This window comes from Octopus bimaculoides, chromosome Z (assembly GCF_046866305.1).
Source record: "Octopus bimaculoides isolate indiv1 chromosome Z, ASM4686630v1, whole genome shotgun sequence".
NCBI classification, from domain to species: Eukaryota; Metazoa; Mollusca; class Cephalopoda; order Octopoda; family Octopodidae; genus Octopus; species Octopus bimaculoides.
Window position 1 is genome coordinate 5,416,574 of NC_142944.1, and position 14,741 is coordinate 5,431,314.

The 14,741-nt window shown below is 34.0% G+C and overlaps 1 protein-coding gene across 2 annotated transcripts in view; it reads right to left on the reverse strand.

The window, feature by feature from the left end:
• The window catches only part of LOC106876902 (cilia- and flagella-associated protein 337), a 70,581-nt gene extending 57,357 nt beyond the window's left edge, over positions 1–13,224 (reverse strand). For both annotated transcript variants that reach the window (XM_089365442.1, XM_089365443.1), the window contains exons 1-4: positions 13,125–13,224; positions 12,544–12,869; positions 6,887–7,024; positions 5,016–5,234 (exon numbers count right to left, since the gene is read on the reverse strand). In XM_089365442.1, the coding sequence (XP_089221568.1) occupies positions 5,016–5,234; positions 6,887–7,024; positions 12,544–12,858 (672 nt within the window). In that variant the 5' untranslated portion in view covers positions 12,859–12,869; positions 13,125–13,224. The remainder of the gene's footprint in view (positions 1–5,015; positions 5,235–6,886; positions 7,025–12,543; positions 12,870–13,124) is intronic.
• Between the last annotated feature and the right edge of the window lie 1,517 nt (positions 13,225–14,741).

A 14,741-nucleotide genomic window follows, 5' to 3' on the forward strand; every position in this document is an offset into this window, starting at 1 on the left:
AACTTTAGAAGTCTTAATTTAATGCCTTGAATGCATTTAACCATTTTTTTTTTTTGACATCAAAAGATTGCAAAGATTAAATATTGTCATTTTATGTCATCATGAATATAGATGCTTCAAAAATCATTTTATTTCATATCAAAACATGTTCAAATTTTATTCTATATTTTACCAATTTTTAAAATTAAAGAATCAGGGATAAATCTTAAACAATTAACCAAAATTAACTTTATTTGGATAAATGATTTATTTAATAATTTTACATAAATTTGATGCTAAATGATTTTGTACTTTGAAAAGGTATGCAGTTAATCAAATTATACATTTATCTGCTATGCAATTAAGTGAATTTTTATTGTATTAATAAATCTGAAGAGCAGTGGACTGTTTGTAAATGTTTTATAGATTCTTTATACTCCGTGATATAATAAACAGAAAATAGTGAGATAATTGCTTGCATTGAAGTTTTACAAATTAGTGGTTGGGTGGGCGATACATGCACATATGTACATACTTATAGGAAGGGCATCCAGCTGTAGAAAACCATGCCAAATCAGACTGGAGTCTGGTGCAGCCTTCCAACTTGCCACCCCTGGTCAAACCATCCAACCCATGCCAGCAAGGACAACAGATGTTAGATGATGATAATGATGATGATGATGATGATGATATATATTTATATATATATATATATATATATATATATATATACACACACATATTTATATCAAGGGCTGAACAGAAAGAACACAACAAAGAGAAAAAAAAGAGAAAAAAATTAGACAAAAGCCGACGGAAACTTAACAGATAGAGAATTAAGCAAAAACACAATGCACCAAACATTCATAGCTGATTTCCTTGTCAGTCAATGACCCGAAATATAGTGGTTACATGCCTTTTAACAATGAGACTCCTCAATCCTGACTGCACCTGAGCATTAAGCTTCTGGGAAAAGCTATACATATAGTCTTAGGTTTGGTTTATTTATTATATTTTGTCAGTTTGTCTAATGCTTACACTATTACTAGAAGTATGTCTGGGCATGTGTATGTGTGCATGCTTGCATGTATATGTGTGTGGACACATCTATGTATCGAGTGTGTGTTTATATATATTCTTATTCTTTTATTCTTTCATTTGTTTCAGTCATTTAACTGTGGCCATGCTGGAGCACCACCTAGCGGTCTCTTATGCGAAACTGCTAAGTTATGGGGATGTAAACACAGCAGCATCGGTTGAGGGGGAGGGGGAGGACAAATACAGACACACAAACATATACACATACATACATGCAAACATATATATATATATATATATATATATATATACGACAGGCTACTTTGAGTTTCCATCTCCCAAATCCACTCACAAGGCTTTGGTCGGCCCAAAGCCATAATAGAAGACACTTGCCCAAGGTGCCACGCAGTGGGACTGAACCTGGAACCATGTAGTTGGTAAGCAAGCTACTTACCACACAGCCACTCCTGCATGAATGTATATATTCATGTACTTAGGCATGCATTCTCTTTTGTTTATATATATTTATACTTATACATGTGTATGCATGTGTGAGGAAATTCATGCATACATATGCATGCGTATGTGCTTAATTAAGTGTGGATGTGTGCATTCATATGCAGTTACACACACATCTACATACTCACCAGCACTCTCGTTTATATATGCATATGTATGCATACGTCTTTCCATTGTTTCAATGTTTTCCTTATTTCTTTATTTGTTTGTCTATTTATTTATTTATTTATTTATTACTAAGTCTTTATCCATTACTATGCTGTCTGTAAAAAGATTTGTTAATCACTCATGTACCTTCTTTTAATAGAAAACTGTTATATAGTGAAAGTATCATTAGTTACTATGGTGACAACACTACCTATTTGTCAATTTTTTGCACTCACTCTCTCTCTCTCTCTTTCTCTCTCTCTCTCTCTCTTTCTCTCTCTCTCTCTCTCTTTCTCTCTCTCTCTCTCTCTTTCTCTCTCTCTCTCTCTCTTTCTCTCTCTCTCTCTCTCTTTCTCTCTCTCTCTCTCTCTTTCTCTCTCTCTCTCTCTCTCTCAACAACAAACTCTCATTATAATGAAAGTCTTTTTTTTAAAGTCTGTGTTGTGTTGTTTCTTATGTTGAACGACATACAGAAACACACAGATACACACTCACACAAACAACCAAATTAATCACTATCTATAATGTTATATAGTGAAAGTCTTTTTTTTCTTTTAGAAGTTTGTGTTGCATTGTGTTGACAGACTTGCACTTAGAATTCCAGTGTTTTTAATCAAAACTAATTAGTTACTATGATAACAACACTACCTATGTATCTATCTTTCACACACACTTTCTCTATCTCACTGTATTTCTCTATCAACAACAACAGCATTCTCCTCCTCTTCTAAACATATGTTGTGACAGGGGTTATCTCCCTTATTGATTCCTCCCCTTCCCCTCCTTCACATATCTTGTGATGGACAGACAGAAATCAGCTTCTCTGTTATAAGATCGAGTTTCTTAACAGGCAAATCATTTGAAAAATATGCATTATTCATGTGACATGTAATAGTTTTTATAATTCGTTTTAGAGCAATCCAGAGAAATATCATTATCACCAGTATATAAACCCATGATTTGAGACTAGCTCTTGAGTCACTCTGTAAATTCTGCCGATTATTATATCAGAAAAGAAAATATAAGAAAATATATATCATAGTAATTCACCTCCTTCTATAGTGAGACTGTTCTGAGAAAATTAGAGACAGGAAAAGTATCTAGTACATGGTTTGGGATAGGATTTGACAACAGCAAATTAAGAACAGAACAGTTAAGCATTTAAGAGCTAACAATACAATGAACAAGTTTAGAGAAATTAGTACAGTTGTTATATAGCCTTAACAGACCTGTTGGAGAAAATGTTCTTATAATAACTGTAGAACAGATATTGAAAAAAATTACAGCTTGAATTTTGTGGTACTAGCCAGTGCAGTCCTGTTTAGTAAGTAGGTGAGTTTCTTTTGGGAGTGGGCTAAATGTATACAGATGTATAAAAGAAGCAGCAATCAAGTGTGACACATATTTGCTTTCAATGCAATTAGTATTTTCTGGCTCTGAAGATTTACTCTCTTTTTTTATATATACTATTTTTATCTATATAAAAAAAGTATGTAATTGCTTTTAAAAATTTTGATACCAACCTGCCTGAAATCACACCTAGATTTTATGATACAAACTTCTTATTTTTAAGTAATCTAAGTTAAAACATGCCAACAAAATGTCATGTTAATTTATGTTCCAAATTCCAGATTAATAATGACAAAGTAAAATAACTAAATTCTTCGTTGTTTTCAAAATTAATTGAAATAAATTCAGTGTGTTTCAACAGAAGTATGGTAACACAGTTCAAGGTGGCTTGAAATTATGCAGCACTTCTTGAGAAAGTATTGAGATTGAAGTGACGTAAGTTTATTTTCCTAAGAGATGCAGTATGTTTGGAGTGAAATAAGGTTTTGGGTCTTCCATCAGCTTGTCTGGTAAAAGGCTTTGATGTGGTGCAAAGTAGTTTGTATGCTTATATTGAACATCTGTATTTCAATATATAAGGGAGAAATATTAGGTGGGAAGAAAATATCAAACAGTCACTGTTCTGGGGAGGAAGGATTTAGAAAAGGATTTTGGAGTGCAGTTTGGAAGGTGAAACACAATAGGGATGATGAGTTTAGGAAAGTTGAGTGGAACAAGTGGATATGAGTAAAGAGAGTAGCTGACTGGTAGGGATACAATGGTTCTCAACTGGGTCCATGTGACCCTTGGCAACAGGGTCCATATAAGATTTTGCTGTTAAAGTTTATATACAATAAATTAGTTATACATCTATCATACACAAAATATTTTAACAATATTTCTGTAAAATTCCTAATTATATTTAATTTTAAAAAATGGAGCTTTTTAAATATGAAAAGGCTATAAGGGTCCACCTGGGTAAAACAGGAATCAAAGGTGAGGTCCATAAGTTAAAAATGAGCACCACTGGAAAGTAGAAATAATAATAGAGGCAGGAAGGAAGAACAGTAAAAGAGTTAGGTGGGAGAAGGAACTCCATTGCTATCCGGTAACCCTCTGACTCTATATATACCCAGGTTTTCACCACTCATTCACCCCGCCTCTCCACTCTTTAATAACACTCCCTTCACAACATCCTGCCACTTATATTATGGCATTTGAACTTCAAGGGTATGCCCTGGCACTTGCCACCATCTATATCTCTCTCTTCCTCTACTCAACCATCCCATTTATATTCTGATCCCCGTCCCTTGTGAGTATGCCTGGCATTGTCACAGAATCTTTTTTATGAATATGGTTAACCTGACATTTTCATCAGAGATTTGGAAGGGAGATAAGTTTATGATTTCCTTATAATCTCCCTATGATGTGAAAGGGAACTAGATGAAAATCACAGTTCAATGATTTTAACATTCTTCTAAAACAGACACAAGACCATAAATTTTGGAAGCGAAAGTATAGTTACATTAATCCTTTTGATTAATGTAACTATACTCTAAGAATATGGTTAACCAAACAGTATCATCAATGGAAATTACAGACAATGTGAAACAGTTTTACTATCTCTGATGATCTCATTTTATAGTCAGATAAAATGGAGTTATACAAAGTAGATATTGGAGCATATTACTTTTTAATAATCTTTACATGGAAAAACACATTTAACCCTTTTGTTACCATATTTCTGTTGAGATACTCTGTGTGGCTTTCAATTAATTTTAAATATAACAAAGAATTTAGTAAAATAACTTAGTTATCATGAAGCTAGTGTTAGGAACATAAATTGTGACTAAGGTTTGGTGGAAGATTTTAATTCAGAACTTTTGAAAACAAGACAATTGTACTACAGCGCCAAAGCCGGTTTCAGCCAGGTTGGTATCAAAAGGGTTAAAACATGTATGATGACAACGACAACATATGAATACCATATCTTTTATACAAACCTCACTGCATGTAATAAGGGTACCATTATGGTTTTCACATAAACGACAAATTGGTTCTCGGTGGGGCAAAGTTTCTCCTCTAGCTGGTAACAAAAAGGTAATAGTTTTGGGGAAAAAGTCTTGGTAAATGAGATGCACATATGTACAAAATTGATTCAGTGTAATGGAACCCACAGCATTGAAGTCAATCTTCATGAATAAAGCATCAATCTCTGTTTCCTAAAAAAATTAAGGGAAAATATTAAGCTTTTAATTTGTTAATTTGGTTTCAAAAACAATTCTGAAAAGCAAGAAACTTGTGAATAATGTGAAAAATCTCTTGAAAAGCTATTACATTTTACATCCTATTTTTTAATCTACTGATTTATCTTATTTAGAATTAGAATCATAACACTGTTTCCACGATTCTAGTTTTTTAATTAGAAGTCTAAAAATCTGACATTTTCATCAGAGATTTGGAAGGGAGATAAAGGTTAAGATTTCCTTATAATCTCCCTATGATGTGAAAGGGAACTAGATGAAAATCACAGTTCAATGATTTTAATATTTTTCTAAAACAGACACAAGGCCATAAATTTTGGAAGAGAAAGTATAGTTACATTAATCCTTTTGGTACCAACCCACCTGAGACAGACCCTAGTTACGAGATAGGATTTTTTTTGTTTTAAAGTGATCTCATTTAAAACCTTTCATCATAATTTTATGATAATTTATGTTTGAGACACCAGTTTAATAATAACAATAAGTTGGGTGTTTTTTTGCTTTTACCAAATTATATTATTTTCAATGTTAACTAAAACAAAAGCAGTAATACAGTAACAAAAGAGTTAACTAACTTCAGTACTTAACTGGCACATATTTATTGACTGACATTCTGGAAGAACGAAAAGCTAAGATGATCTCACCAGGATTTGAACACAGAATGTTCAGGGTGTGAGGACATCATTGAAAGTAGGACTGCTCAAAAATGTTTACTAGACTTTTGTTTTTTATACTGAATTCAAATTTTGGCACAAGACCAGGAATTTTTGGAGAGGGGTTAAGCTGATTACAGTGACGCCAAAAGGACAAAAGGTAAATTTGAACTCAGAACATAAAGACAGACAAACATCGTAAAACAGTTTACCTAGCATACTAATGATTCTGCCAGCTCACTGCCTCACTTGTATTTGTTAGATTGGTTTCAAATTTTGGCACAATGCCAGCAAGTTCAAGGGAGGGAGTTAAGTTAATAACATCAAACCCCAGTATTCAACTGGTATTTATTTTATCAACCTTGAAAGGAAGAAAGGCAAAGTTGATTTCGGCAGAATTTGAACTCAGAACATAAAGACACATCAAATGCCTCAAAGCATTTTGCTCAGCATGCTAATGATTCTGCCAAATTGCCACCTTGTATTTGTTACATTCACAGAATTAATAGCATTCAGCACACTCTGCGGAGTGGTTGGCGTTAGGAAGGGCATCTAGCCGTAGAAACCATGCCATATCAGGCTGGAGTCTAGTGCAGCTCCTCAGCTTGCCAGCTCTGGTCAAGCTGTCCAATCCATGCCAGCATGGACAACAGACGTTAAATGATGATGATGATGATGATTAAGCATTTATAAGGTCAGTAATAACCTTAAAATTGATTTCTAGGGTTTGATATCAAGAACATTGCATAATATCCAATGGGATGAAATTACTGATTCAACAGAAGCAAAAGACACCAGTTCAAATCCTGTCACTTTGTTTTGATGGAACAATAAAGTCTTAGTTGTTTTATAAAACACAGAAAGATTCTGTCAAAATATTCTGAAATTGCTGCAATATTTATAATAAAACATAAGAATTTTATGTATATAATTTTTTTTTAAATAAAAGAAATATACCTTTACTACATTTCCAAGCAAATTTTTCAGTACTCTTTTAAAATCTTCTGAATTTATTTCTAGATAGGATTTTTTCTTTGACAGTCGAAAACTTTTCCCAAGTTCTTTTAGGACTTCAATAGACAATTTATTTTCAATCTGTAAATTGATATATTTACAGTATTAATTGTATTAAAGCAGGGTGTCATATTTGTATATTAATAGAGAAAAAATAAGTTTAAGCTGCAATGTAATGGTTTATTGTTTCAGTTCCTTTCAATATATCGTTCACCTTTCAATTATAATTTGGCATATATCTGTATATCTATATATAATGCATAACAGTTGTGTACTCTTTAGTAACAGAAGTAAAAGGTCATGTAATAAACAGCTAGTAGGCTCTTTAACAACTGGCCATTCAATAGTACTTCCCTTAGCCATAATAAATTAGCCTTTTGTTTGTAGGTGTGTGTGTGTGTGTGTGTGTGTGTGTGTGTGTGTGTGTGTGTGTGTGTGTGTGTGTGTGTGTGTGTGTGTGTGTAAGTGTGTGTGCGTGTGTGTGTGTGTGTGTGTAAGTGTATGTGTGTGTGTGTATGTGTGCATGTGTGTGTGTGTATGTGTGCGTGTGTGTGTGTGTGTGATTTTAATCATGGCAGCTATTCCAAAGATATTATGAAGTGGTGTGGGGAGATGAGAATACATTTTAAAAGCCGGTTTCTGGAAAGAAATTTTTAAAAATGTGAATTGCAGGTGTTTCAGAAACTGGAAAACTATAAAATGATGGAAAATATTGGAAAAAAAAAAAAAGAAAAAAAAGAAAGAAAGAATGAAAGAAAAAAAAAAAACGATCCACTAAGTTGTTTTTGAATGTAATTTAAAGGCACCATTAGTTGTTGTTTTGTCCTGGTCAGCCTCGGTCCAGGGAACCAGTGATAAAAGACATCCTATTCATTTTTCAGGTCTTACTTAATGTTTGTTTTTTAATATTTCTGAAGATTTCAACAACAAAATTTGCATTAATGAGAAATACAAGGTGTAATCAAAAAGTATCCGACCTTTGGCTAAACAAAAAGTAATATTAAAAAACTCACCATTTTGATTTAGTCTCCTCCAAAGTATTCCCCTTGGGAGTCTACACTCTTCTGCCAGCATTCCTGCCACTGCTAGAAACATTTCTGGAAATCACTTTTTCGGATGCTGTAGAGCTGTGCTGTCAGATTTTGCTTAACGTCCTTTGTTGATTCAAATCTTCTCCCTTTGAGTGTCTTTTTGAGCTTTGAGAATAGCCAAAAGTCACACAGAGCCAAGTCTGGGGAGCAGCAAGCCTGACAAACAAGTGATGTGTTTTGCTTGATGAGGAATGTTGGACAACATGGGTGGAATGAACTGACCCATGGCTGATTCCAACTTAGGCAATAATCTCCTCAATAGTCACATGACAGTCTTCATAGACTATTCCTCAAACCTTTGCAATTATTTTGTCATTTCTGCTAGTCGATGGTCTGCCACAACATGGCTCACTGTCCACTGAGGTGAGGCCATCTTTGAACCAGTCCCTTATTTGTGTTTTTCCCATAGTTGGTTGGCACTCCGTCGCTTACGACGTCGAGGGTTCCAGTTGGTCCAATCAACGGAACAGCCTGCTCGTGAAGTTAACGTGCAAGTGGCTGAGCACTCCACAGACACGTGTACCCTTAACGTAGTTCTCGGGGAGATTCAGCGTGACACAGAGTGTGACAAGGCTGACCCCTTTGAATTACAGGCACAACAGAAACAGGAAGAAAGAGTGAGAGAAAGTTGTGGTAAAAAAAGTACAGCAGGGTTTGCCACCATCCCCTGCCGGAGCCTCGAGGAGCTTTAGGTGTTTTCGCTCAATAAACACTCACAATGCCAGGTTTGGGTATCGAAACCGCAATCCTACAACCGTGAGTCTGCTGCCCTAACCACTGGGCCATTGCACTTCCACTTTCCCATAGCATCATCTCCAAAGGCCTTCTGAATCTTCTTGATAGTCTGGGCTTGCATTTTACCAAGTTTTTGGCAGAATTTGATACAGTATCTTTGCTCCATGCGCTCGGTCATCTTGATTCAAAAAGAAAAATCGCACAGCCCACTCTTTATATCTGTACTGAACACGTCACTGTGGACGAATGGCACAACCTACAGACACAAAAATACCCATGCAGATTTTGCTCACACATTATTATTTTGTGTAAAAAAAAATCTAAGTTGGATACTTTATGACTACACCTCCTACAGCCACCATTTTTAGCAACACTACTAACTCCCAGTACAAATTTATTTCTAGTCATTATTATTGTTATTATTATTGATCAGCTCTGATCCAGCAGATCTATAACCAAAGGCATTCTACCCATGACCATTCCATTTTTTAAACTTTTTCAGTCAGTATATCTCAGACTAAATTATCCAATGTAATGTTCTTATTTCTTAACAAAACAAAAAATGGTAGTGTGTGACATGAGGAAAATTTTAGCATAATAAAAAAAATGACAGAATGGTTAAAGTACAAATGCTTTAAAAAAAAAGACTGGATTAGATTGTCACAGTAAGGACACCTTTAAAGGAACATGAATTTTTTGTGACATGTTTGTGCAACCATGTGTCCCAATTTGAAAATTTTCTTTTTTTTTCAGGTGCTAAACCAGAAGATATCCAGTTAGAGTGTTTGTTTGGCATTCAAGAAACAAGAAAATACAGTTAAATTGTTTTGCTTAAGAAATTTTTTGATATGGACAACCTCCAATATCAGTCTGTTCTTATGAACAGTTATATAGAGGAAATGTTGTTTAAGAGTCATATTGTTATTTAAGAATACAAAAAAAATCTGCCTCAATAAAACTTCAGCTGACCCATGCAAACATGGAAAAGTGGACGTTAAAACATTGATGATATATATCATTTTCGCCATGATAGATCGCTGACCACTACATTTATATTTTTCTTCTCCTTGTTTCTCTCCTTATTTCTTTCTGTGTTCCTTTCAGTTGAAGAGCGTAGCTCAAAACGTCAAAGACTTTCTCTATTCCCAAGCGTTAAACTAATACATCCATTTGTTGTTTACACCACCTGTCTTCGTCTGTTGTTTTCTCCCATATATATATATACACACACACACACACACACATCCAAGTTCATATAGAAGCATATGGATATAAACATGTAGTCTGTCAATAATTTTACAGAGTAAACGCCTCAAACCGGATTATAAGATTAAATTTAATGAATCATGCAAAATAATTAAAAGAAAATAACATCTAAGATAGATTGCAAACAGGAGTACACAGAAATTTCAAGGTGTAAAATTGCACCTGAGTACTGTATACAAAAAATTCATTACATTAGAATCATGCAGTTGTTATAAAGTAGCAAGTTCAATTTGTGAAAAAAAATTTTAGGCAATAAAAGGAGGGCGGACCAAAAGTCACGCACCAAAACATTTGATATTTTATTTATAGTTATTATTATGATTCGTTTTGTTCATCATGTATAGGGAAATGTGTATTCATCCTTATTTTATTTCATTTAATTTTAGAGAAATTGATGCATGTCTTTGACAATTCCAGAGTGTATTAAACTTATTTTGTGCATCACTCTTGGCCCACCCTGACTGGAAAGTTGTATGTCAATGAGTAAAAAGTATATAAACTGCATATAAGTTATTACCACTATTATTTACTTCTGCGCTAGTTACCATTCACTAATATTATAACCTATCTCTACTCTAGCTAAAATTTACTATGAATTTACTGTTGCCTACACATATTTCACTTTTATTTCCATTAATAAATATCTCTAAATAGCCATTTTCCACACAATAGCACAAGATGCATTTCATTTAAATGCCTTTTTATCTTCAGCTTACTGTCACGTTTAACTCTTTCTCTGCTAATATTTTCCACCTTTTTAGTCCATATCCAAACATTCCATCATGACACTTTCACATTTATAGTCAATTTTTTAGGAAGTTTCTGTCAACAACCTTACACTAAATTTATCCTAATATTATAAGACGCAAAAAATATACAGGGTGTCCACACAGTCTGGGTACATGAGGATTAACACATACTTTAAGAAATTATTATTTCTTATGTTTAATTGTTTATGTTATGATTTTATTTACTCCATGTACCCTTGTGGACACACTGTATATTAGCATCGCTATATCAAAATCTATCCTCTACAAACTTTAGACAATAAATTATTTCACGCTCTTGCCACCATAACTGATAAGTTCACCTAATGAGCCATCAGTTTTGTCACTACTCAAAATATCTTGGAAACTACGTACAGCTTCTGTTCAATCATTCTGGTGGGAGCAGACCCCACTTATTAGTTTAATTTAACAAGTATGAACAAATTTTATTTTAAAATTTAGCTGTTGCCTAATCCAGGTCAATTCCAATAGAAGAAACCTATTTTCAAAGGTACTTCAGCTGTGAACATCACGTTTTTAATATTAAATTATTTAACTTGTCCTTTCTTTTTTCGAAAGTAGGCGGGAGTGATTTCAGGGAGGTTTAGCTGCTATTTCTGACAGTTCAAAAGACGACGTAGAGGCTTCCTCAACAAGGTCGGTAAGGTCGGTCAAAAAGCTCTCTCACGGTGACATATAATAGCATAAGCCGAAACTATATCTGAGAAAGACTGGGTTTCCTCTAATGAGCTGGAAAATACTTTTGTCCTTATCAGTTACAAAACTTTTAGAGCACTGTTGACATATGCGTGACACTGCTCTCTTTCTTTCTCTCTCTCTCTCTCCACGCACACAAAATCTCTGTTGGTTATATCTAAAAGAAAACCCTTCCAACTGATTAGCAAATATTCACTAAGTCACAAACAATCAAACGTGCTGTTTCCTGTCTCCTGTAGATCTACAACATACCCACTTCGTCAAAGACTATCTAATACATTCTTCGCTCCTCTTCGAACCACTCCTACACTCCCGTCTCCCCAATTCCTACACTAAACATCGTTTCCAATCATTCTTCACCCGAATACAACTCCATAGAACCCCACCTTTCCATTGCCTGTTTTCCCTGCAAGTGTTAGCATACAGATGTTCAAAATAAATATGAACATCGATTTCACTAATCTAGGAAAACATGAAAAGGTCATAGTTGAAACTTCTTTCATCTACTAATGAATAAAAAAAATAAATAAATAAAGTAATATTGTATTCTAAACTTACGATAGTATTCTCTTAATAATTTCCTTCGCTCAGTAGTCAACCAATTCTTGCAACTATCTCAAACCAATACTCTGATACCATTCTTAGAGTGCCCAGCGGAGCAATAATACAATTTTACAATGGAGCAGTGGCACCATTCTATAAATATATCGTCATTGTTAACATGCAATCATTATCATCGTGGTGGTAATCATAGGAAGACTAAGAGCTAGAAAATAGGTTGGTTGATAAAACTAGGATAATTTCGTACAGAGACGTGAAACCTGAACTTCGTTTAGGCAAAAGTTAGATGAACAATTATGGTATGCATATATATCCAGAAAACATCATCAGTTCCAATTGGAATCACAACTGAGTTTCAGAGTTTGACATAGAAAAAGAAAAAGAGGCAACAAAATTTTAAAATGAAATTAAAGAAACAACAGTATTAACTTGATAAATAAAAAATAGTATTTTAAAGTTTTACCTTTTCCTTTGCTAAGTGACCCGGGTATAGTAAATTGTCTGGTGGTATCATGTCATTGATGAATTTAACTGTCACACGTCGCCAGGTAGCATTGGCAAGCTGAACATCTGATTTAACCATTTTAACCATATGCCATTTCTGATCGACGGATGCAGTATGTGGCCTTGGGTTTGGTTTTGATTTAATAAGATCTTTATAAACATTGACATCTAGATCTCTTGCTAATCTTAGAGTACTATGAAGTGTAGAATCTGATTGACGTCTTTCGTTGGCAGAGTTGGAACGAACTTTTTCCCAATTCAGTATAGGTAACATTTTATCTTTCTCTACAATGAGAAATAATAAAGTATTTGAAAATGTTGACAACAGTTAGAAACAAGAATGACAATAATAACAATCGTGAAGTCTTTTTTTTAGCTATGACCACCACCACCACTAACACTGCCACTTGTATTGGTAACCTTGGTTGATTAGAAGTTAACTTGAAGTTACCTAACTTCTGTCTTGCAGCACATGAAACGAATATTCCAACGTTATAACCTATATGGATGCTACAGAGATTAAATTGAACAATAACTTACATAAATCAAGAAACCTGTTTTTACACGTCTTTTTTTCTTCTTTTTATTTGACAAAAACTAAATTAATTTTATTTCATTGTTGATTTTGATAAAGCGTCTTAGCAACGTTATTTAACAGTCGCTAAGTACTAGTGTCGACTACGTGTTGTATGCGATAATGCATGTGGTTGAAGTGTTCTACATTTTGACAGTTCTTTATGGACATTATTGAACAAAGTTCTGTATGTATGTGAGAGTTGTAAAGTTTTTATTTCAAGAGAAACCAGAAAAATAAAATACGAATGTCGAGCTGACATACATGCCGACAATTCCGAACAAAAGTGTGGCCAGAGCCGTAAGCCTTATAAGACTTGGATTTAAGTCGAGTTCTGATAATTCTTTCAAACACACCTACAGAAGTGACTAATGGGATTACTAGTTTAGGACAGACGGCTATCAATGCATCTGTCCACCGTGCTATCATCGGTCATAACACTTCCAAGTTAATTGAAGCTTTTAGTGCGACGTTTTTGATGTTGGACCGCGAGTGCAAGGCACCTCTTTTGGGTAGCGGAACTGAAACTTCAGTTTTTTTCACATTGGTGGTGAATCTAATGGTTATCGCATAACCAGAAAGGAATCAACAGTATTCTCTAGTGAATGAGGCAGCAAAGTACAAATCGTCGAAATGAATTTTATCGAGGTGGACGGGTGGGGACAACATTTATAAATGGGGCAAAATGAGTAATTTCTGATTTTTCATTACTTTTTTTTGTTGGAAACCATTACACTGCAAGTATTGCATCACCTTTGTGAGTAAAACTTTGTCGGCATAGTTGTTCTTGTTTAAGTTGGGAAAATTTGAAACAAGTAACAAGTACTTTTTTTTTTCAAGAAATTTTTCCTCACTTTTGACCTGATTGTAATTGAGGTTTCTAATAAAATATCTGGATAATTTTGGCGTTTAACAATCAATATTCTTTCCTCTGCTGGATTCTAAGTCAATTTTTCTCCCATACTAATATCTAATATGATAATTTTCACACACACCCCCCACCACCAAATGTCTAAACTGGGGCAAAATGAGTAACGACTAATTTCAATTGTTTTTTCTCTTTCACTGCATAGTAAGTATGTAAATATATAACGAAGAGAGCCTCTTCGGCAGATTGTGAAACAGCTACTGAGAATATTTTAGGTCGAGTTTTTAGATTTAGTCGAGGTTTATTAATTTCATATCAAGTGTCATTTTTCCATGATCTTCTTTATTTAACCTAGATATTATAAATTGTTGCAATTCTGATCTTTCTGATGTCTAAGGATGTATATGGGTCTTTATTCAGATGTAATTCTGGAGAACTGAAGATACAAATTATTTTGTCTTGTCTTACTCATTTTGCCCCATCTAAATTTGTCTTTTGTATGCTCAAAGAGAACGGTGATAATTTTCAGAAATAATGTTCTGAGTATGTTATAGCGTTTTTAATGCTTTTAAGAAAGGTCATTCACATTAGCTGATGTAGTTTTTGTAAGGTAGTGAACATTTATAAAAAATAATTTTTCTCAAAGTAAAAAATGCTCTAAAACTTACTCATTGTGCCCCACCGCTTTATTATAATTACTTAATAGTATTATAAT